This window comes from Haliotis rubra, unplaced genomic scaffold (genome assembly GCF_003918875.1).
Source record: "Haliotis rubra isolate DU_JTF1 unplaced genomic scaffold, ASM391887v1 Scf191, whole genome shotgun sequence".
In the NCBI taxonomy this organism is placed as follows: Eukaryota; Metazoa; Mollusca; class Gastropoda; order Lepetellida; family Haliotidae; genus Haliotis; species Haliotis rubra.
Window position 1 is genome coordinate 542661 of NW_025765903.1, and position 25816 is coordinate 568476.

Sequence of the window (25816 nt, forward strand, 5' to 3'; positions counted from 1 at the left end):
GTAATAAATAATATATCAGTAGGGTTGCTTCTTTGCATTGGACGGATTTTGATGTTCTGTGCTTCAGACCAATTATCCTGCAAGATCATTTGGAGACTATATAAATATCCAACAGCCTATTCAGCCATGGTTGTAGAGTGAGTGAGTAAGTGAGTGAGTGAGTGAGTTTGGTTTTACGCCGCTTTTAGCAATATTCCAGTAATATCACGGCGGGGGACACCAGAAATGGGCTTAACACATTGTACCCATGTGGGGAATCGAACCCGGGTCTTCAGCGTGACGAGCGAACGCTTTAACCACCAGGTTACCCAACCGCCTGTAGTGTGAGTGAGTGTGTTGGGTTTAACACTGTTTTAACAGTATTCCAGTTATATTACAGCATGTCAGCTTAACGTGGGAGGAGGCCAGAAGTGATGCAAGTCTCAGACAATTACCAAACAAGCATGGTGCTGACAAACCTAGAACTACTCAGATCACAGGTTGCTGTTTCAACAAAGGGACACAACTCTGCAGAGGTAATTCTAGTGCCTTAGAAACTGGCTAGCTATTCTCGAAACATTCGTAGATCTAAGAACTTCTTAAGCCCATTCTTAACACACTGGCTACGATCAAAGTTAAGAATTCTTAGGGTTACGAACATTTCGAGAATAAGGGCCCTGGCCCTTATATGGTCGCAGAGTGAGTGAGTGAGTTTAGTTTTACGCCGCTTTTAGCAATAGTCAAGCAATATCGCATTGGGGGACACCAGAAATGGTCTTCACAGGTTGTACCCACGTGGGGAATCGAACCCGGGTTTTCAGCATAATGAGCAAATGCATTAACCACTAGGCTAACCCACTGCCCCTTATATTGTTGCAGAGGTTTTGCAGGCACAACCAGCTGGATACACAATGCACGTATACTCATCTGTTTACTCACTTGTTTAACATTTGGCTTTTAGCTGTGTACTTTTAGGGGCAGACATTAAATTAACAGATATATACAGACATGTACAAAACAAACATACAGCTTTATGGGCACATGCCTTACATTCATACACTGGGCACCTGTTACAAAATACATTATATATACAGATCTTTGTGAGCATGTGCCACTATATAATCTTCCCTCAGCCACTGGGCATGGAGAGATGTAAATAAAACTCAAGACAATATAATAATACTGTTCCAAAACTGTTGCTTACACCAGCAATGACAACTTATTGGCTTGTGGGTCCAACACATTCAACACACAGACACGTCCAGGGCACGGATTCTGGACACAAGGAATGTATATAACATAATCAGATGTAAATGCCACACAGGAATATATAGTTGGAGTCAGTTAACACCTCAAATTCAACCGTCTACCAGAGACATGGCGCCACATATTAGTCAGAAGAACACATGGAGTTGATGGCGACATGGTGCCTGATGGTGACATGGTGCCTTGTTGGCAACATACATGTACAGTGACTGGCAATGGTGTAACTGTTGTTACTGTATCTGCTGACAGAAATTGGTGCCACCCCCGTTGGTAACACATGTAGATAAAAACTGGCGACAGGCGACCTTCATGCATATCCACCAATCAGGAAGTCGCTATTGTAAAACAATGAAACTAATTAAAACTTAATGAACTATACACAACTCAACCCTAGATGAATCAGTGAAGAAATAAAAACATGTATTTTATGGAATGATGCGTTTAAAAGGTTCCCTGGCAATCTAACCAGTTTAGATCTCAACCAGGTTGAATGTGATATTGAGGTTCAGCCTTCAGTGAAAATAGTCATACATGACATATCCCTTTGCTTCACCACGTTATGTACAAATACAAGTGGCACCGTGGCATCACTAAGGATCAGATGGTGCTCTGTTGAATAACACACAGTGCAACATGATGCTCTTCATATGTACAAAGGTTGCAGTCTGACTCGACTCCTTTGCCTTGTGGCTCCCTCTCCCTGCCAGTTCCGTCTATGTACACACAGATCTCAGACACTCAAGTCTTTTTACTCTGAATGGCCGCCAGCCCACTGGCGCGCTGATGGTTCCGAATGACTGTGTGTAGCTGCCGAAGCTAGCTTTGTGTGCTCCTGTAGATGGGTTGTTGACTGCATTGCTGAACTGCTTGCGGCCATACACAGGCTTGGGACGGGGGTTGGATGCTGAGGAGGGCCGCTGTCCTGGAACCTGCGTACAAGTCAGAGAGGTAAGTTTGTTTTTGGTTTTTATGTTGCTGTGTAATATCATCTTGATCATAGCTATATGACGGTGACCGAAAATATTTAAATTGGCCATACAAACCAGACTGACTGACTGAGTTTTGGTTTTACTCCGCTTTTAGCAATATTCAAGCAACATCACGGCGGGGGACACCAGAAATGGGCTTAACACATTGTACCCATGTGGAGATTCAAACCCGGGTCTTCAGCTTGACGAGCCAACGCTTTAACTACTAGGCTACCCCACCGCCCCCATACAAACCAGAGACACTATTAAGCAACAAAGCTGTTAGTGGACAGGGTATGCAGTCAACCAAGTGATCTAGTCAACCAAGTGATCTGGTCAAACAAACCTTAAGCTGATGAGGGGTGGTGGGGTAGCCTAGTGGTTAAGTGTTCATTTGTCATGGGTTTGATTCCCCATAGGGGTACAATGCGTGAAACCCATTTCTAGTGTCCCTAATGATATTACTTTAATATTGCTAAAAGTAGTGTAAAAATAAACTCTCTCACTTAAGTTGACAACAATTAAGGTTGATAACAGTGGGAGGAGATATGCATCAAGTGATGATGACAAAAGGATAATTACAGTGGGAAATATCCAAGTGATTAGTGTGGTTGATGACGTATCATCATGGAGCTAACATGCAATCATCATTGACACTCCAGTATATTACGTCTCCAATCCAACACCTTGAATCCATCTCTACTACCACAGCTTAATCTCCATCATGCTTATCTCTAACATGGCTAAGCTATCCAACATGTTGAATGTCATGAATATTTATTCTAGCACGACATTGTGTGATACTCGATTCTGATTGGCTGAGAGCTCATCAAAACCGTATTTAAATTGGCAGTTTAAGACTGCTAATTAAATTGACCGATTCACCACATATGAATACATTGAACTCGTTGACCCTATTTTGTTCATTACACAACCAGTCCCTCAACGGGACGATTCCAAGCGATTTTCAGGAAAAAGGCCCCTTCACGCCTTGTGTTCTTGCACACCAAATAGTTTGGTTTTAAAACGCTTATCAGTCGTGCTAGAATGAAGATAAAGCTACTCTGTTTTCAATTTTGCGGTCCTTTATTGTTGATTTAAGACCGCTAAATGTTTCATTTAAAACCTCTCGCTGTCGCGTTCAGTTTTTAAATACAATTAGCGGTCATAAATCAATGATAAAGGACCGCAAAATTGAAAACAGAGTACCTTTATCTTCTAATTCCTTGAGAAATTTATCATAATTTAGGTTCTAAAAGGTTTCCTTAGCAATGGCATTAATTTATTAAAATATATTTCAATACAATATTGATTTATAACTATCTGATTCCCTTTTCATAAAATCATTTCAGTTTTTAATAAATAAGGTTTTTCCTCATAAATCAAAAATATTCAAACAATAATGCCTTATAATTATTTTTCCTAAAAATCAATATACACTTATTTTCTATTTCAAATCAAAGAACGTCAATTGATTCTATAAGTTCAGTAGAGTGCGGGAGAAAAATTTCAGAGCAATAATTCGATAAATTTATGCCATCCTCAATCCATCATCATAAGAATCAATAACAAATATGGAGCTGTATGCAACATTTACCACAGACCTTCTAATATTTTAGGGGTGGTTCAGTCAGTATTGAGATCTTTCAACACATTCTGATGATAGCCAAATTGAACTTGGAAAAGAATTTGTTGTCTTGAAGAATCATATGAACATGTTTGAACACCACAACATGGTTTTGCTGACTGTCACAGCGGGCCCAGATGACCTATATCTTCTTGATGATTCTCAGTTTTGAGGCTTTATCTCGGAAAAGGGTGGTTTTAAAACCGCTTTATCTAGTGCACTTTAAGCCATATCAGCAAGGAAACTTAACATGAAAATCAACTCATTGTTGGTTCCTGTGTGTGAAAATGTTCATAAATATGTTAGAGACAAAACATAAACTATACAGCTTGCAGATTACACAGTTCATCGTACATAATCTCAATTATCAAGTTGATGATTTGCTTTCCTACATTTGGCAGAATTCATTCAAAGAGGCTTACCATTCGTGAGCTTGTGACTGTCAGCCCCCAACCCCCCTGTCGCTCCTCCCAACCCCGGGTTATCACAGGGTTTCTGAAGGCACCAGATATTGGACGACCTTGACCCCGAGTCACTGCTGGGGCTGATGCTTGACGGTTCTTCTGGTTTTGCTGGATTGGAGGATATGCATCCTGTACAAAAGTTTATAATTAACAGTAATCTTTTCCTGAGGCTTCAACATTTTTATAACACATATTTGATCATGTAACTGTGAAAATGTTGACTCTTTTCCAATAGATATGCTATTGCATCAAATTCTGATGTTACACCAATACAGAAAATAAGGGTGATTCTTAAACTGGTGCAATCTTTCACAAACGATAGTAATTCCATTCACTTCCATAGTTGAAGTATGATTAACCTGTCATTTATTGTCCAGGGCCTAGATTTTCTAAGCTCTCTTAACGCGAAGACAGTTGTAAGTTAATGTTAATGTGTGGGACTTACGACTATCTTAGCGCTAAGAGTTCTTTGAAAATCTAGGCCCTGAAGTGCAAACTACAGGGAAAACTTTCTTGGATGGAAAACACGCATCTCACATCACATGTTTCTAAACAAGTATGGTTTATTTCTGAATTGTTTACAAACAACTACCAGTAGCAACATCTGTTAAACAGAGGACAAAGTTAATGGTACAGGGTCTAAAGGGTCTAAGAAGAAGTGGTGGTAGTTGGGAGAGAAGAGGCCTGCTAGATGGCTAGTGAAGACTTACCTACCCTCTGATGGCAATGGTTTTGAACATTGCTTAAAACGCCTGGGAATTTGTCACAAGAAAGCATGTAAACTATTGGTGAGTGAGACAGGGGACCTACACTCATACGCCAGGAACTATTGCTGAGTGAAAGGACCTACACTGGTTGGGACAGAGGACCTAAACTATTGGTGGAATGACCTACACTGGCTCGGACTTAAGGACTTACATGGATGTTGAAAGAGATGGGGAAACTTAACCATTGTAATTGTTAATGATATGCATTGTGACTCGAATTTGAATGTACTTGCAGTCTAAGACAAGTGTGCTTTATCACGTCATGTCATTTCTATGACAAGTCGAGAAACAATTTTTACCAAGTGTTTGTACAAGCAACTTATTTATGTAATGTATACAAATTCAAGAAAGTTACGACGGACCATACAATGTTAGAATCTTTAGCACTGTATTACATTCTATTCTATTATAATGACTTGACTATACTTAAACAAACACACACACCCCTACCCCTACCCCACCCCACCCCAGGGCTGGAGGCCTTTGATACTGAATAAAGAATCTTGAAAGAGATAGGGCTTACATGGATGTGTAAAAAGACAGTGACCTACATTCTACTGAGAGAGAAAATTGGGTGTGCTTAAATTACTGCTGAGACAAGGAGGACTTACATTGGCGGCGACAGAGTGTTGCTGCCCATTTAGATAGTCCAGACTACGCTGTCTCATCAGGGCCTTCTGCTGAGCTTCATGGGAGGTTGTTCGACCAAATGCAACATCTGTAAGGTAATTTAGATAAATGACATTTACAAACAGAGATTAACAATACAACTATTTAAATGCTGCATAATAATTGTAGTACAGATGAAAGATATCCATAAAATTCCTATCGGCACCATCAGAGGGTCAGTGAAGACTGAGATATATATTTACTTGTGAAGGAGGAGTGATGTCGGTTGTCAACAAGGCCTCCCCTGGATGCAGACTTTGGGGAGGGTCCGGACACGTTCTCCTTCATGGCAGGGTCTGGTTGTGGAGGGGAAAGGTTGCTGCTGGAGTCCCCGGCAGCCATCAATGTCTGTTGCTGCTGCTGCAGCTGTCTTTGCTGTGCACTCCGTGATTCTTCCCTTCGGCGCCGGCGCCGCTCTGCCTTCTTCTGCATGATCATCTACAATGATCAAGGAGGTGATGCCTCATAATCGTACAACAATACAGGAAAAAAAACACATTACACTCTTTCTTCTGTTGGAAACTGAACTGGGTTTACCACTGCCATTAACATTATTACAGTTACGTATAGTGTGACCCCTGTCGCTTGACCACTCTACTAGCCTTCAATATCAATGCTAATTTATATACCCCATCTATAACACGATCCTGAATGAAGTACATCATCAGAGCATACATGATCCCTAAATTTGTAACAAAAACAAACTTACGTCACAATATTTTCCTATATGAAGGTTGGTCTTGTAAAATTCCTGCACATGGTGCCATTTTGTATGTTGACATGGTGTAAGGACAAATTGGTGACAGTAAAAATGTTCATCTAATTTCTGAAGTAAGTTAGTTGAAGACAGTAAATTTCTGTAATTAAATTCGACATTTATCTCTGTTTCAACCTACTAGGCTTAATTTTGTCTCAACTATGAGGTGAACATCTTCCTTAGACCATGTCAGACTCCAAACACTGTTTATTGTTCAGTCATTCTAAGACTTCAGCCACAGTCAGTAATACAGCAGCTATATAATGGAATCTTGCTAATAATCCAGTATTGTCTTAGTGGTTGATATTAAGATTTTCCACACTGATCGGTTATGGAGAGGCTAAAAACACCAGCAACAGACTGGTCGGTTCAAGAGTCCAATGTTACTCCTTAGGCCTAAAAATTTTTTGTTGTGGTTCCGATTACCCAACCGACCCTTGAATTCTGTGCTGACCCTTTTTTTTTTAAAAGGTATGAATAAAATAAGTTTTCAGATACCATTGTTTTTTCCCGGCACCAACGAACATTGGTCATTCTGATAGAGAAAGTCGATGGCCGCAAGCTTGATTGAAGAAACAAGTACACATTAATAAATGTGTTATTAGTTCGTACTTTACTTCTAAAAAAAAAGATGTAAAAAAAATGTAATTTTTGGAGTAAAATTGATATTTTATACTTATCCTGACTCATGCTCTTTTTGCTTGTCTTCTTCTTCTTGCGAACATAGTGGAACACTTGTATCTCCCTAATTGAAGCTCCCTTCAATTTAAAATCACTAATTAGTATTCACCACGAGTTACCTCCTTTCCACAAGCGCGGGAACGAGGGCGCCACCTCTACCCATGTGCCTCACTCTCTCCTCATATACTGAGCCCAACATTTGAATTTACAGGGAAATCCAAAGTGTTATTTGGGGAGGATGGGAGGGCTGACCTCATGAGTCAGGATAAGTATAAAATATCAATTTTACTCCAAAAATTACATATTTTTCCTTATCCTGACTCATGCTCTTTTTGCTTGTAGCATCCTACGGAACGGAGGTGGGAATATCTAATACTTTGGATTTTTAATAATTAGTGATTTGAACTGTGATGATTGTAATAACCCTATGGGAACTTCATAAAGGCACTGAACTGATGAATTCCTGCTGCTAACTTATCAGCTGCCATATAAAGGTTATTACCATGTACTTATTATGATAAAGTATATATAACATTAATACAATGCTTAAGACTAATAGACTTAAGCTTGTTAATATGCTAGTATAAACTCCTTAGAGTTTGTTAGCTAAAATACTTTAAGATATAACATAGTACTAAGCTTAAGATATGATTAAACTTAAGCTAATTATATAATAGCAAACTCTTTAGAGTTTGTTAGTTAATATACTTATATGATATAGATATAATGCTGAGCTTAAGATATGAATAAGCTTTAGCTACATATATAATAGCAAAAACTCTGTAGAGTTTGTTAGCTAATATATTTTATAATATGAGTATAGTACTGTGCTTAAGCTATAATTAACTTAAGCTACATATATAATAGCCAAACTCTGTAGAGTTTGTTAGCTAATATATTTTTATAATATGAGTATAGTACTGTGCTTAAGCTATAATTAACTTAAGCTACATATATAATAGCCAAACTCTGTAGAGTTTGTTAGCTAATATATATTTATAATATTAGTATAGTACTGAGCTTAAGATATAATTAACTTAAGCTACATATATATAGCAAAACTCTGTAGGGTTTTGTTAGCTAATATATTTTACAATATGAGTATAGTAGTGTGCTTAAGATATAATTAACTTAAGCTACATATATAATAGCAAAACTCCGTAGAGTTTGTTAGCTAATATATTTTACAATATGAGTATAGTAGTGTGCTTAAGATATAATGAACTTAAGCTACATATATAATAGCAAAACTCCGTGAGAGTTTGTTAGCTAATATATTTTACAATATGAGTATAGTATTGTGCTTAAGATATTATTAACTTAAGCTACATATATAATAGCCAAAAACTCTGTAGAGTTTATTAGCTAATATGTTTATAGTGTAACCATAGTACTAAGCTTAAGATAAGATTAGACTTAAGCTAAATGTATATAGCAAAATAAACTCCTTAGAGTTTATTAACTAATATACTTTTATGTTAAAAACATAGTACTGAGCTTAAGTTATGATGAAACTTAAGCTATATATATATAATAACAAAACTCCATTAGGTTTTGTTAGCTAATACCTTTATAATGTAAACATACTGCTTAAGATATGATGAAAACTTAAGCTAATTGTATAATGGCGAAAACAACCCTTTAGAGTTTGTTAGCTATGATATAAACCTAGTATTGAGCTTATGAAGGAAAACTTAAGCTACATATATAATAGCAAGAACTCCGTAGAGTTTGTTAGCTAATACATGTTATAATGTAACCATAAAGCTTAAAATATGATGAAACTTAAGCGAAATATATAATAGCAAAACCCTCTTTTAGAGTTTTGATAGCTAATATACCTATATGATATAAACATAGTACTGCGCTTAAGATATGAATAAGCTTAAGTTACATATATAATAGCTAAAACTCTGTAGAGTTTGTTAGCTAATACATGTTATAATATAACCATATTGCTTAGAAATATGATGATACTTAAGCCAAATAGCAAAAACTCTTTAGAGTTTGTTAGCTAATCTACTTATATGATATAAACATAGTACTAAGCTTAAGATATGAATAAGCTTAAGCTACCTATATAATAGCAAAACTCCTTAGAGTTTGTTAGCCAATATATTTTAATAATATGAGTATAGTACTATGCTTAAGGTATAATTAGCTTAAGTTACCTATATAATAGTAAAACTCCGTTAGAGTTTGTTAGCTTAATTAACTTAAGCTATGTATAAAATAGCCAAAAAACTCTGTAGAGTTTGTTAGCTAATGCATTTATCATGTAACCATAGTATTACTCTTAAGATATGAATAACTTAAGGTAAATATATATAATAACAAACTCTGTAGAGTTGTTAACTTATATATTGTATGATGTAATAATCATAGTACTGTGATGATAAAAGGAACTTAAGTAAATTATATATAGCATGAAGCTATTTAGTATTGTTATAAGATAAGTAAAAATCTGTTAGATTGACTTATCTTCTCGAGAACTGTCAGCTGTTGTCACGAGGACCATGGGATCGAATTGGTGTATACCTGAGGCGTCCTCGGTGGTGATATCTCTCAGATAATGGTTTGCAACCACCATATCGGTTCAGAAATAAACCCTCCATTATTTCAATCACATTTGTGTAGAACAATTGTAGAAGTTAAGCTATAATATCATGAGTATTAAGCTCATGGAGGGTCGGAATAGGTCCATCCGCATATGCACGTAGTATGACAGTTCTGATCCAAATGGAGATATAGTACATGAGACTTCACTCTATAAGTTGATGATAGAGGAAATAATCTGTTGCATTTTTCCTCCTGTTTGGTTTGGTGGAGATAAATTTACAGTGCTCTTGCTGGCCATCTTGATAGAATCATCGTATCATGGGGTCCAAGTATGTCATCAAGGCGTGTTCATAAACCTCACTTGTGAGGTGTTGGAAGCACTATATTCATATCCCAGGTTGGTGTGAAATTTCCGTTTATTCTCCAAACAGAAGTTTAGTAGGTTTACTAACCATCTAGTTGTGTTAGTTAAACAGATGAAATTCAGCTGTAGTCTGAAGCGCTGTGGATTTAGATCCACTTGTATCTTTCGTCTAGGTAATTAAGCTCTTGAAGTCCTTGGCGATGTAGGTGCACAACCAGGTGTGTCTGTCCTCGTTGAACTTTATGTAAAATCGCCTGACTGCCGATCCCTCGTCTTAACTTGACAGGGGAGGTCTCTAACTGAAAGAAAGGCAGTCTAATCATGAATGTTCAGGTTAACTGGACTGTAATGAGGCTTGCTTTCGTTCACTGATATATAGTTGTCACTTGTGGCGTAAGTCTTGAACTGTGAATTGAGATCGACCTCTGTGTAGGTCGTTGTCCCTCAGCGGTCCAATCAGAACAAGGCATTTTGATTCTGTATAATACCAGCTGTGATGTCACGGTGTAGCGGGAAAAACCCACCTTGAATAAATTCTTGTAAAATTAGTTGATATTAGCATAAGCGTCGGTCTTCACCGTAGCTTCGAAGTTATCCGAGTGACCGTGTTTGAGGGTTAATGGTAATCGTAGCGAAAACCTCCGGTATGAAATATCTCGCTCTGTAATTTTATGCTGGGTAGGTTATTTTCCTGGTTGTCGTGAAAGTAATTTCAGTTTTGAATATAATTCCGACTTCCTTATATATAGGGTATAAACAACTTGCAAGTTGTGAGCTTGTAGACTGTATACATGAATGTATCGTCATAATTGTAGAATTAACGTTGAACTTGTTGTACATATTTCTTCTCAGAAACTTTGGCGATTAAGAGTTATACTACGCTGTAACAAGGCTGCTGTTCAATTTCGATATTGAATTGTCTGCAGATATCGCGTAATGGTCACGCATGTAGATAATCGTATCGTCGTCGGGATTGTATATTAGCAATTTATCTGACGAATAGTTGATTTCTGTGAAGATCTATGAAATGTCGTTGACTAATAATACAGCGGCGTTCTGTGTTGTAAATAGCCTGAGCAATTATCTTAGCGTAGGCTTATAGGCGGCATCTGGCATACAGTTGATAATCAACTTATCACGGCGTCTTGAAACGGACTGACGAGTAGCTATATATGGCGAGTGGCTAGTATATGGAAACCTTGGAGGAGACTTCCTCGGTGAGCGCCGGAGACTTGGCGAAGTTCTCGAAGTATCCCTTCTAGATCTTCTGGGTGAAGTAGACTTGGAGCCACTTAGCCTTAGCGACCATCGCGAAGGTGTCGAGTCAAAGCCGATTAGTATATATATATATATATAAATATATATATGGCTTTGCTTCGTGAACAGCCTCTGTGTTTAACAGGATGTGGGATCGGCGGCGCTTGCTAAAATAGGGAGCGCATGGATCATCTTATCATATTCAGAAGTGGTATTCACGAAGTCTGGTGATAAGTGTCTAATTGATCGTTCTAGATCTATTTAGGCCAGCGAACATCGTCTCGTCATGGATTCAACAGAACCAATATCGATTGTAGTTCTTATACTTGATATCGATGATCAACTTGTCTATGGGTTGATCTTCGAGAGACTTGTGAGGGGAGCGTTGATAGTTTAGCGAAGCTCTTGTATAGTCCCTCGATGTCCTTCTAGATGATGATGATCTGGATTCAGGTGTCCTTGGCGCCTTCGCGAAGCTTCCTCTGCGTCGGTCCGGAGACGACGATATGACCTTCGCGAAGGCTTCCGTGATGTCTGATGGTCGAGTCCACATCTAGGGATGAAACCGCAAAGGTGATGATCTATCCTGCCTTCGCGAAGTCCTTCGCGAAGGCTGTACATCTAGGTTCTTTCCGCCCGCGAAGGCTGTACATCTAGGTCCTTTCCGCCGAGCGAAGGCCTTCCGCGAAGGCTGTACATCTAGGTCCTTCGTCAAGGTGGTCCGTGACTTCCTTGCGAAGGTGACATCGTCCTGGCTGCTACGTTGGCGGGGGTGCCTCTGGGGTGCTGTCTACGTTGGAGCCTTCGAAAAACTTCGGACCCTGCTACCGCAGATATAGTGGTCCTCCATGATGTTCATAATTTGTCGCATCATGTCTTCTGGGATGGTCTGCGGCGAAGTGCGTCGATTGCTTTATCTGCGGTGTTAATGGAGGGGTCCACGGAAAATCGTCCGACATCAGTGTAGAGGCATCAGGCTGCATGGTGATCTCTGCTGATGTCGTTGTAGCTAATCACCGGTCGTTTCTTGTGGCGTGCGTCGGGGATGATGATCAGCTGATCATCGTAGAGGTCCAGGTCATCGGCTGGAACAATCTCGGTTGAGAAAGTCCTAGTAGACTTCGTTGATTTTCCCTCAGAGGTCGGCGCTGCCCTGGGTGTCGCGGCGTCTGCGTTGAGTGTTGGTAATGATGGGACCCTCAGGGCGATCATAGCATATCTCGCGTTGGTACATCAGGCTGCATGCTGATCTGTGCCGACATCGGTCAATCTTTGATGTACATCTGGTATGATGACCGGCTGATCATCATACAGGCCCAAACTTCGCGATGGGAGCGGTCTCGGCTGTTGAGATGTAGTAGAAAAACCCTCTAGTCTTCTGCTGCGGCGATGGGATGTCTGGGGAAGCAGGATGCTTCTTGGAGATGGCGGACTCGTCCACACCTCTCCACCACTCTAGCGGAACACCACCGCGGGAGAATTGACCAACAGCAGTAGACTGGCGAGGGTTCGGTGTATCAGTCATACTAGACTCTGCATCGCGACCTATCTGCTGTGGCGTGCCAAGCGCCAAAGTAAATATTAATAAAAGGTAGAATTGGATAAATTAGTACGCAACTGCAATGTGAATATAATAAACATGGCCGTTACATCATATTAAAGGCGGATCAGCAGCAGCATAAAAAGCGTAATCTGCAATAGTACAGAATTTTCATCAGCGTAATCCACTGAAACAAACCACGGCGTCCATTGAATAAACTGTAGAAAAGCGACTAAATATCAATATATAATCGTTGAAGGATACTAGCTAAACCTCTATAGATGTCTATCACGAGGTAACTAACTAAATATAATTCAAAGGATATAGTGTGTCGGGGAGACACAGAGCTCTCACGTCCAGCTCACTGGAAGAAGAAGGAGGAGAGTGAGGCACATGGGTAGAGGTGAAGCCCTCGTTCCAGCTTGTGGAAAGGAGGTAACTTCGTGGTGAATACTAATTAGTGATTTTAAATTGAAGGGAGCTTCAATTAGGGAGATACAAGTGTTCCACTATGTTACAAGAAGAAGAAGACAAGCAAAAGAGCATGAGTCAGGATAAGGAAAAATAATGTGCAGTTGGAATAGTTTATGAAATCATTGGAAAAAACATGTTTTGGAGTTGAATACTCCTCGACAAGATTCCTAGGAAATGTTGACTATAAGACATGGTGATTAGTTTCTGTAATATTATTGTTTATGTTGTTCCACTTGGCAAGATTTATCAAACTGTACAAATACCTTTCTACATATGGGTGCCGCACTGCCTCATCGGCTGTGATGCGTTTGTCGGGGTTAAAGTGCAAGAGGCGAACAAGGTCAATGGCCTCTGGGGACTTTCTGGCAACATGTCTTCCAGTCTTCGTTTTGGTCTGCAACCATGGCAACACAGAAATATATAATTGCAGAATACAGAACTGTAGATTTACATGTCTAGGATACAAGAAAGCATAATCTGACAATGAGCTGCAGAGTTTAATCTTATGATCAACAGTGAACTTTTGAGACGGTCCCAAAGGGACATAACTCTGCAGAACAAATTACAGCTGATGACTGACTCCAGTAAGGATTTACTCAATGCTTTAATATAATTTGTCTGAATCTACATATCTGATCCAAATGAAGATAACCTAGGTTAGAAAATCTAAACAGGAGGGTTAAAGCAGAAAGTTGCTTATGATCTGAGACACTGTTTTACAACCAGAACTAGGTGTAGTCTCACCTCATAGCGGCTTTCTCCAACACAGATGACCCGTATGCTGACTTGATGCTCTCAATGTCTGCAAGTAAAACATGAGAAGCATTACTACACCAGAAGGTGTACCTCACCTGCTGGACGGACTTCTGCCTCATGGCCACCAGTGTCACGCACATACATGCATCAAGAAAACAACTGGCCACTTCTCTGGAAAATAGACCTCTTGCAGCTAGTGTAGGCAGAGACAAACTTTTTATGTAAACATTCAGCAGTCAAGGGCGATGAAAACTTGTCATGTGTCATAAGATGAGATTTAATGAGATTAACAGATTCTCTGCAGTTCATAGCCAATGCTAGCCATGATCACTCGAGAGAGGTACCCTTGTGTTTTGTTAACAGTCACCATTTTGCAACAATATTTTCAAAATTTTGTATACAAGTGTCTTTTGAATATATTTAAGATATACCTTATATAATGTAATTTTTAAAAACTCAGAGTAAAATTGATATTTTATACTTATCCTGACTCATGCTCTCGAGGGCAAATTTGCTTGTCTTCTTCTTCTTCTTCTTCTTGAACATAGTGGAACACTTGTATCTCCCTAATTGAAGCTCCTTCAATTTAAAATCACTAATTAGTATTCACCACGAAGTTACCTCCTTTCCACAAGCTGAACAAGGGCTTCACCTCTACCCATGTGCCTCACTCTCTCCTCATATACTGAGCCCAACATTTGAATTTACAGGGAAATCCAAAGTGTTATTTGGGAGGATGGGAGGGCTGACCTCATGAGTCAGGATAAGTATAAAATATCAATTTTACTCCAAAATTACATATTTTTCCTTATCCTGACTCATGCTCTTTTGCTTGTAGCATCCCACGGAACGGAGGTGGGAATATCTAATACTTTGGATTTTTAATAATTAGTGATTTGAACTGTGATGATTGTAATAACCCTATGGGAACTTCATAAAGGCACTGAACTGATGAATTCCTGCTGCTAACTTATCAGCTGCCATATAAAAGGTTATTACCATGTACTTATTATGATAAAGTATATATAACATTAATACAATGCTTAAGACTAATAGACTTAAGCTTGTTAATATGCTAGTATAAACTCCTTAGAGTTTGTTAGCTAAAATACTTTAAGATATAACATAGTACTAAGCTTAAGATATGATTAAACTTAAGCTAATTATATAATAGCAAACTCTTTAGAGTTTGTTAGTTAATATACTTATATGATATAGATATAATGCTGAGCTTAAGATATGAATAAGCTTTAGCTACATATATAATAGCAAAAAAACTCTGTAGAGTTTGTTAGCTAATATATTTTTATAATATGAGTATAGTACTGTGCTTAAGCTATAATTAACTTAAGCTACATATATAATAGCCAAACTCTGTAGAGTTTGTTAGCTAATATATTTTTATAATATGAGTATAGTACTGTGCTTAAGCTATAATTAACTTAAGCTACATATATAATAGCCAAACTCTGTAGAGTTTGTTAGCTAATATATATTTATAATATTAGTATAGTACTGAGCTTAAGATATAATTAACTTAAGCTACATATATAATAGCAAAACTCTGTGAGTTTGTTAGCTAATATATTTTACAATATGAGTATAGTATTGTGCTTAAGATATTATTAACTTAAGCTACATATATAATAGCCAAAAAACTCTGTAGAGTTTATTAGCTAATATGTTTATAGTGTAACCATAGTACTAAGCTTAAGATAAGATTAGACTTAAGCTAAATGTATATAGCAAAATAAACTCCTTAGAGTTTATTAACTAATATACTTTTATGTTAAAAACATAGTACTGAGCTTAAGTTATGATGAAACTTAAGCTATATATGTATAATAACAAAACTCCATTGGGGTTTGTTAGCTAATACCTTTATAATGTAAACATACTGCTTAAGATATGATGAAAACTTAAGCTAATTGTATAATAGCCAAAACAACCCTTTAGAGTTTGTTAGCTATGATATAAACCTAGTATTGAGCTTATGAAGGAAAACTTAAGCTACATATATAATAGCAAGAACTCCGTAGAGTTTGTTAGCTAATACATGTTATAATGTAACCATAAAGCTTAAAATATGATGAAACTTAAGCTTAAATATATAATAGCAAAACCCTCTTTTAGAGTTTTGATAGCTAATATACCTATATGATATAAACATAGTACTGCTTTTAAGATATGAATAAGCTTAAGTTACATATATAATAGCTAAAACTCTGTAGAGTTTGTTAGCTAATACATGTTATAATATAACCATATTGCTTAGAAATATGATGATACTTAAGCCAAATAGCAAAAACTCTTTAGAGTTTGTTAGCTAATCTACTTATATGATATAAACATAGTACTAAGCTTAAGATATGAATAAGCTTAAGCTACCTATATAATAGCAAAACTCCTTAGAGTTTGTTAGCCAATATATTTTAATAATATGAGTATAGTACTATGCTTAAGGTATAATTAGCTTAAGTTACCTATATAATAGTAAAACTCCAGAGTTTGTTAGCTTAATTAACTTAAGCTATGTATAAAATAGCCAAAAACTCTGTAGAGTTTGTTAGCTAATGCATTTATCATGTAACCATAGTATTACTCTTAAGATATGAATAACTTAAGGTAAATATATATAATAACAAACTCTGTAGAGTTGTTAACTTATATATTGTATGATGTAATAATCATAGTACTGTGATGATAAAAGGAACTTAAGTAAATTATATATAGCATGAAGCTATTTAGTATTGTTATAAGATAAGTAAAAATCTGTTAGATTGACTTATCTTCTCCGAGGAACTGTCAGCTGTTGTGCGAGGACCATGGGATCAGTTGGTGTATACCTGAGACGTCCTCGGTGGTGATATCTCTCAGATAATGGTTTGCAACCACCATATCGGTTTCCAGAAATAAACCCTCCATTATTTCAATCACATTTGTGTAGAACAATTGTAGAAGTTAAGCTATAATATCATGAGTATTAAGCTCATGGAGGGTCGGAATAGGTCCATCCGCATATGCACGTAGTATGACAGTTCTGATCCAAATGGAGATATAGTACATGAGACTTCACTCTGCGTGTAAGTTGATGATAGAGGAAATAATCTGTTGCATTTTTCCTCCTGTTTGGTTTGGTGGAGATAAATTTACAGTGCTCTTGCTGGCCATCTTGATAGAATCATCGTATCATGGGGTCCAAGTATGTCATCCAGGCGTGTTCATAAACCTCACTTGTGAGGTGTTGGAGCACTATATTCATATCCCCAGGTTGGGCGTGAAATTTCCGTTTTATTCTCCAAACAGAAGTTTAGTAGGTTTACTAACCATCTAGTTGTGTTAGTCGCTTGATGAAATTCAGCTGTAGTCTGAAACGCTGTGGATTTAGATCCACTTGTATCTTCGTCTAGGTAATTAAACCGCGAAGTCCTTGACGATGTAGGTGCACAACCAGGTGTGTCTGTCCTCGTTGAACTTTATGTAAAATCGCCTGACTGCCGATCCCTCGTCTTAACTTGACAGGGGAGGTCTCTAACTGAAGAAAGGCAGTCTAATCATGAATGTTCAGGTTAACTGGACTGTAATGAGGCTTGCTCTCGTTCACTGATATATAGTTGTCACTTGTGACGTAAGTCTTGAACTGTGAATAGAGATCGCGACCTCTGTGTGGGTCGTTGTCCCTCATGATCCAATCAGAACAAGGCATTTTGATTCTGTATAATACCAGCTGTGATGTCACCGGTGTAGCGGAAAAAACCCACCTTGAATAAATTCTTGTAAAGCTGATTGATATTAGCATAAGCGTCGGTCTTCACCGTAGCTTCGAAGTTATCCGAGTGACCACGTGTTTCGAGGTTAATGGTAACGTGCTGAAACCTCCGGTAAAATATCTCGGCTCTGTAATTTTATGCTGGGTAGGTTATTTTCCTGGTTGTCGTGAAAATAATTTCAGTTTTGAATATAATTCCGACTTCCTTATATATAAGGGTATAAACAACTTGCAAGTTGTGAGCTTGTAGACTGTATACATGAATGTATCGTCATAATTGTAGAATTAACGTTGAACTTGTACATATTTCTTCTCAGAAACTTTGACGATTAAGAGTTATACTACGCTGTAACAAGGCTGCTGTTCAATTTCGATATTGAATTGTCTGCAGATATGCGTAATGGTCACGCATGTAGATAATCGTATCGTCGTCCGGGATTGTATATTAGCAATTTATACGGAATAGTTGATTTCTGTGAAGATCTATGAAATGTCGTTGACTAATAATACAGCGGCGTTCTGTGTTGTAAATAGCCTGAGCAATTATCTTAGCATAGGCTTATAGGCGGCATCTGGCATACAGTTGATAATCAACTTATGCACGGCGTCTTGAACGGACTGGACGAGTAGCTATATATGGCGAGTGGCTGAGTATATGGAAACCTTGGAGGAGACTTCCTCGGTGAGCGCCGGAGACTTAGCGAAGTTCTCGAAGTATCCCTTCTAGATCTTCTGGGTGAAGTAGACTTGGAGTCACTTAGCCTTAGCGACCATCGCGAAGGTGTCGAATCAAAGCCCGATTAGTATATATATATATATATAAATATATATATGAGCTTGCTTCGTGTGAACAGCCTCTGTGTTTAACAGGATGTGGGATAAGTGCGATCTTCTAGCCTAAGGCCAGGGCCGCATGGATCATCTTATCATATTCAGATCAACTTGTCGTGTTGACGAAGTCTGGTGATAAGTGTCTAATTGATCGTTCTAGATCTATTTAGGCCAGCGAACATACGTCTCGTCATGGATTCAACAGAACCAATATCACGATTGTAGTTCTTATACTTGATATCGATGATCAACTTGTCTATGGGTTGATCTTCCTGCCTTGCCAGCGGAGACTTGTGAGAGGGAACGTTAATAGTTTCGCGCTTGAGGCTTAGGCCTTCGAAGGCTGTACATCTAGGTCCTTCGTCAAAGGTGGTCCGTGACTTCCTTCGCGAAGGTGACATCGTCCTGGCTGCTACGTTGACGGGGTGCCTCTGGGGTGCTGTCTACGCTGGAGCCTTCGCGAAACTCGGACCCTGCTACCGCAGATATTGGTCCTCCATGATGTTCATAATTTGTCGCATCATGTCTTCTGGGATGGTCTCGCGACGAGGTCATTCCGGTGCTTTATCTGCGGTGTTAATGGAGGGGTCCACCGAAAATCGTCATCGACATCAGTGTAGAGGCATCAGGCTGCATGGTGATCTCTGCTGATGTCGTTGTAGCTGTCACCGGGTCGCTTTCTTGTGGTGTACGCCGGGATGATGATCAGCTGATCATCGTAGAGGTCCAGGTCATCGGCTGGAACAATCTCGCTGAGAAAGTCCTAGTAGACTTCGTTGATTTTCCCTCAGAGGTCGGCGCTGCCCTGGGTGTGCGGCGCCTGCGTTGAGTGTTGGTAATGATGGGACCCTCAGAACGATCATCAGCATATCTGCGTTGGTACATCAGGCTGCATGCTGATCTGTGCCGACATCGGTCAATCTTTGATGTACATCCGTGTGATGACCGGCTGATCATCATACAGGCCCAAACTTCGATGGGAGCGGTCTCGTTGTTGAGATGTAGTAGATAAACCCTCTAGTCTTCTGCCTGCGACGATGGGATGTCTGGGGAAGCAGGATGCTTCTTAGAGATGGCGGACTCGTCCCCACACCTCTCCACCACTCTAGCGGAACACCACACGGGAGGGGAGTCGGCCAACAGCAGTAGACTGGCGAGGGGTTCCGTGTATCAGTCATACTAGACTCTGCATACAGCCACCTATCTGCTGCAATGCGTACAAACGCAAAGTAAATATTAATAAAAGGTAGAATTGGATAAATTAGTACCGCAACTGCAATGTGAATATAATAAACATGGCGCCGTACATCATATTAAAGGCGGATCAGCAGCAGCATAAAAACGTAATCTGCAATAGTACAGAATTTTCATCAACGTAATCCACTGAAACAAACACGGCGCCCCGTGACTAAACTGTAGAAAACGACTAAATATCAATATATAATCGCTGAAGGATACTAGCTAAACCTCTATAGATGTCTATACGAGGTAACTAACTAAATATAATTCAAAGGATATAGTGTGTCGGGAGACACAGGCGCTCTCACGTCCAGCTCACTGGGCGAAGAAGGAGAGAGTGAGGCACATGGGTAGAGGTGGCGCCCTCGTTCCCGCGCTTGTGGAAAGGAGGTAACTCGTGGTGAATACTAATTAGTGATTTTAAATTGAAGGGAGCTTCAATTAGGGAGATACAAGTGTTCCACTATGTTCGCAAGAAGAAGAAGACAAGCAAAAAGAGCATGAGTCAGGATAAGGAAAAATTATAAATTTTGTTGCTTGTCTTTTGTAAAATATGTTTCATAATATAAACGTTAAATTAAATTTAATCAGATATTTTGATCACAACTATTTACTTACTTAGTTAACGATCGATAAATTTGGGCCACGTGACACGACTTGAAAGAAAGTTTCACGTAAAGTAAACTTCTTAGTATTCTGTGGCAGTTTTGTGTGATGGTTTTGAAAAATACCTCTTAATAATTTAATAAATACTACAAATGATATTAATCAAGAAATTACATCGAAGTCAAATATCTGTGTCACTCGATCAGTCGCGGTTGTACAGTAGCGTTCGCTAAATGCATCCCACACAATGCGTGTTCCCAAGTGAACAGTTTTTGATACAAAAATATCATTTTGAAGCACGTTTACAGAAATATTTACACATCATAATTTCCGCATCAAACATATTTGAATCTAGTAACATTTATATGATGTGTTTTCAATGATAGTTGGTCTTTACACATACGCTCACTTTTTAAACAAAGTCGAAAAACATTTCACACAAACACAACCCTTCTTGGTTATGTAAGGCTTCTGTTGATTGGCCTTTCATTTTATCATTAACCAATCAGAAATCTGCTCTCAGAATAAACAAGTTTCAGGTATTGAACATGCTTGAACATGCTTTTACAAAAGATAACAAACATGTGTTTACGTTTGTCATGTTACAGTGTTGAACAGTCACGACGTTGATCTACCCAATACCGATACATACGGGGAAAGGGGTCGACTTATATTTGAGTTAGATGGTTTTGGCAAGAATTTAGAGGGTTGAGAAAGGGGCCCGACTTATAGTCAGATCCGACTTATAGTCGGTCATATACGGTAAACTTCTATATGTGAAACTATGTTCGGTATATAGGAGACTAACACAGATGGACCATTAATGTGTCAATAATGTGCAACCATGAGCATGTTATTTCAGAAGCTAGTTGTCTAAATGGCCACAAGGAGACATATTTCCTTCATTCACACTGGAGTCTCTGTGGTTACAGGAATTGGTGAGGTTTGACAATTGAAATATACCTGTTTGCACCAAAGAAAGTGGAACTAAAATAGTCTCCCTCACTAATTTTAGCACTTACTGACACAAGCCATTAGGAAGCGAGTTTTCACTTTGGACTTCAGAATTGATGTCTGTACAGAAATAAGTAGGAATTAAATATTTGTGGATGACTGACAACACAACTTAGTGATGACTTACCTCCCCTGGAGGGTGCTGGGATGGAGGCCATGATCCTCTCAATCTGGTTGATGGTGGATGACCCTGGAAACAGAGGCTTGTTTATCAACATCTCCCCCAGGATACAGCCTAGACTCCACATGTCCACACCCTTGGTGTATCTGTAACATACAGGAGACATACAGGCGACATACAGGTGACATACACAAAACATGCACAGGATACATACAAGAAACAAAATACTGTAAATCGCATATTTTTATGCGTCACAGTATTTTTGCAAGTGGCGACCAACAGACATTTTTGCGGCATGATATTTCTGCGACTTGCCTAATTTTCAAAAATAAATTGCAACTGAAAGGTGTACCAAAGTAAATCCAATCACATAAATAAAGGTTGCCACTAATCTAGAACTGAGCTCAGTAGAGTACTTCCGTGTTTATGCAATCAGTGATGTTTTCCTAATAGTAATAACAACACACGCTGCATAGACAATGACATCACCAAAGCTGTTCATCACCGGATAAGTGTGATGAAACTTATCCACGCTTGAGGAATGGTGTTGGCCTATCAAACAGTATCTAAAGTCTGGACTATCAGGCGTACTGATGGAGTAACTGTTGTTCCAGTATCCCTTGTTTGACATGTGACATGTGAGTACTAGTAGTTAGTAACGCTAGTAATTAGTCTTCTTCCCCAAGTTGTCGTCATTGCTCAATTAATGTATTGTCTAGATCTGTTGTTGATTATATAAACTGGTGAATAATAAATAGAAACCAATTGTTTATTGTGTATGACCAGCAAATTACGTCATGATATTTTTGCGAGCTCAAGTCATTCGCAATTTTTTGCAAAAATATCATGCTCACAAAAATTTCGTCATTTACAGTACATGAAAAAAGCATACAGGTAACATCAAGGACATATTTTGTATTAAAAAAGACATACTGAGGTCAGGCAGGTAAATACAGACGTCTTCAAGGGCACATACAATTGACATACAGTGGTCATACGGAGACATATGGGTCATACAGAAGACGTATAAAGACCAGGATACATACATTGATAATACAGTTGAAATACCCAGGTTTTACAGAAGGTATACACATGATATTGAGTGAGTTTAATTTTATGCTGCACTCAGGAATATTCCAGCTATATGACAACGGTCAGTAAATAATTGAGTCTGGACCAGACAATCAACAGCATGAGCATCGATCTGCGCAATGGAGAACCGATGACTTGTGTCAACAAAGTCAGCGAGCCTGACAACCCTATCCCATTAGTCCCCTCTTACGGCAAGCATGGGTTGCTGAAGATATCTTCTAACCCGGACCTTCATGGTTCTACACATAATATTGGGGTATTACAGGAGACATTTTGGAGATGACACGTATACCAGCAACAAACATGGGACAATCTCCTTGCATGTCGCAAAAGGTACATTTTGTTACTATGGCGATAAAACAGTTGGTTTACCTGTGTGATGCAAGCAGGATTTCAGGGGCTCTGTACCAGCGTGTGGCCACGTACTCTGTCAGATTGGGGTCACCTGTTTCGTCCATGCCGATCTGTGTGAGTGACCGTGCAAGACCGAAGTCACACAGTTTGACCACACATTCACTGTCCAGCAGGATGTTGGATGGCTGGAGGAAGAGAACAGAATAGTCTCATCACGCTCCTATATGTCGTACACATAATCATGATAATCATAACATCAATATGGACATCAATATCCCCCGCCACAGTGTTCTGTTCCTATTTTGACAACTATTCCTTCTTCCTACAAATTGTGATACATAAGCTGTTAAATGGGAAAAGGATTCTGTAAAAATCTGTCCCTAATGGGGATAATGCGCACTAAGTCAAGAAATGCATGACAAGGGCCATAACTCTGTAAAGAATCGTAACATGGTTTCCATTTTCGAATTCCATCAAGGCATATGTGTCCTGAAAAGACATACCACATTTGATTTCCCTATATATAACGTTTTTTGAGAAAATCTGTCCCCATTGGGGATACCGAGCACAAATGAAGTCATTAAACGCACGACAAGTGCCATAACTCTGTAACAAATTGTAACACGGCTAACCACGGCATTCATGTCCCCAATTCCATCAAATTTGATTCATCTACAACGTTTTTTGAGAAATCTGTCCCCATTAAAGATACTGCGAATTAAGTCAAGAAATGCATGACAAGGGTTTTTGAGAAAATCTCTCCCAATTATTAATAATTTTTTAAATGAAACTGATGGACTTTTAATATGTTTCAGGGATCCTTTTGCACAGATATGAAAATTTGCTAAGTTATTTAAGAGGTCATGACCCAATGTAAGACCATAACTAGCATTTTAATGTCACAGTAAAAAATATCTCGAACACATCTTGGGCACATAGATAATCAAGCATAATTAGGCAAACGAGATTGACTAACAGCTGAACAATGACTATTCCGCTGGGGTCCAAACATTGGTTCTGGAGACTTTCTGGAACATGTGAAGCTTCTGTGGCAATGACCATGTTACAGACATGTGAACTATAGTTACCTTCTGATCTCGATGGATCACATTGCCAGAGTGAAGATACTTGGTGGATTTGAACAGCTGGTACATGATGTATCGTTTGTGTACATCCTTCAGAATGTTGCCTCTCTTGATCACATTGTGAAGGTCAGTTTCTGGAAACATATACAACCAAATACTTGAAAATGTTCTACTTGATGCAAAGTTGTAGGATTCAAGTTACAACCAAATACTTGAAAATGTCCTACTTCATACAAAGTTGTAGGATTCAAGTTACAACCAAATACTTGAAAATGTTCAACTTGATGCAAAGTTGTAGGATTCAAGTTACAACCAAATACTTGAAAATGTTCAACTTGATACAAAGTTGTAGGATTCAAGTTACAACCAAATACTTGAAAATGTTCTACTTCATACAAAGTTGTAGGATTCAAGTAACAACCAAATACTTGAAAATGTTCAACTTGATGCAAAGTTGTAGGATTCAAGTTACAACCAAATACTTGAAAATGTTCTACTTCATACAAAGTTGTAGGATTCAAGTAACAACCAAATACTTGAAAATGTTCAACTTGATGCAAAGTTGTAGGATTCAAGTTACAACCAAACACTTGAAAATGTTCAACTTGATGCAAAGTTGTAGGATTCAAGTTACAACCAAATACTTGAAAATGTTCTACTTCATACAAAGTTGTAGGATTCAAGTTACAACCAAATACTTGAAAATGTTCAACTTGATGCAAAGTTGTAGGATTCAAGTTACAACCAAATACTTGAAAATGTTCAACTTGATGCAAAGTTGTAGGATTCAAGTTACAACCAAATACTTGAAAATGTTCTACTTCATACAAAGTTGTAGGATTCAAGTAACAACCAAATACTTGAAAATGTTCAACTTGATGCAAAGTTGTAGGATTCAAGTTACAACCAAATACTCTAACCAAGTACTTCCAGTGACAAACAATGTTTCATACCTTTTGAATGGTCTCATGGTTGTCAGTTGACAGTAAGGAACCGAAAATCCTTGCAGGAATAAGAAATTTCCGATCTAACCATCCCCAAATTAGCCAACTATTACGACTGTCAACAGCTGTGACATCCAAGTATGGTAGTACACTTGGTCTGGTCATATTTGGTGGTCACGCAATTTGGAACCAGGACTGGTTCTTGAATATACGCTTGTCACCGGAAATCTGGTACCTGAAGTAAGCTGGGCCCCATCTTGCATATCACAAGTTGGCACACACAAAGGGAGCCGGGAACCAGCTTAGTACTAGAAGTAGCACCTCACTAGACTTACAGGCCCTATACTTTAACATGATTAAGATGTTCTGTTTGGTGCAAAGTGACCAGAGACATCCAAACTGTTTGAGATGTACTGATTAGCGCAGGAGGCTGTAAACATGTCGGACAACCACATGAAAGTAACTTCAATCAAATGTACTCACCCATGAACTCAAAGACGAGATAGATGTCTTTGTCATTTTCTGCCTTGATGACGTTATGCAACTTGATGATGTTGGGATGGTCCCCGAACTCCTGGAGGAACATGATCTCTCGGAACGTCCTCTGTAACGCATATCAGACAATTTCACGAC

The 25816-nt window shown here is 38.6% G+C and overlaps 1 protein-coding gene across 1 annotated transcript in view; it reads right to left on the bottom strand.

The window, feature by feature from the left end:
* Positions 1-741: 741 nt before the first annotated feature.
* LOC124274468 (extracellular signal-regulated kinase 2-like) overlaps positions 742-25816 on the bottom strand; it is a 34106-nt gene continuing 9031 nt past the window's right edge. Inside the window, 13 exon segments of the mRNA XM_046709829.1 lie at positions 742-2022; positions 2025-2174; positions 4263-4433; positions 5683-5789; positions 5944-6178; positions 13253-13262; positions 13636-13726; positions 13729-13766; positions 14117-14174; positions 21715-21854; positions 23173-23339; positions 24243-24373; positions 25667-25787. Coding sequence (XP_046565785.1) covers positions 1984-2022; positions 2025-2174; positions 4263-4433; positions 5683-5789; positions 5944-6178; positions 13253-13262; positions 13636-13726; positions 13729-13766; positions 14117-14174; positions 21715-21854; positions 23173-23339; positions 24243-24373; positions 25667-25787 — 1458 coding nt within the window. The 3' untranslated portion in view covers positions 742-1983.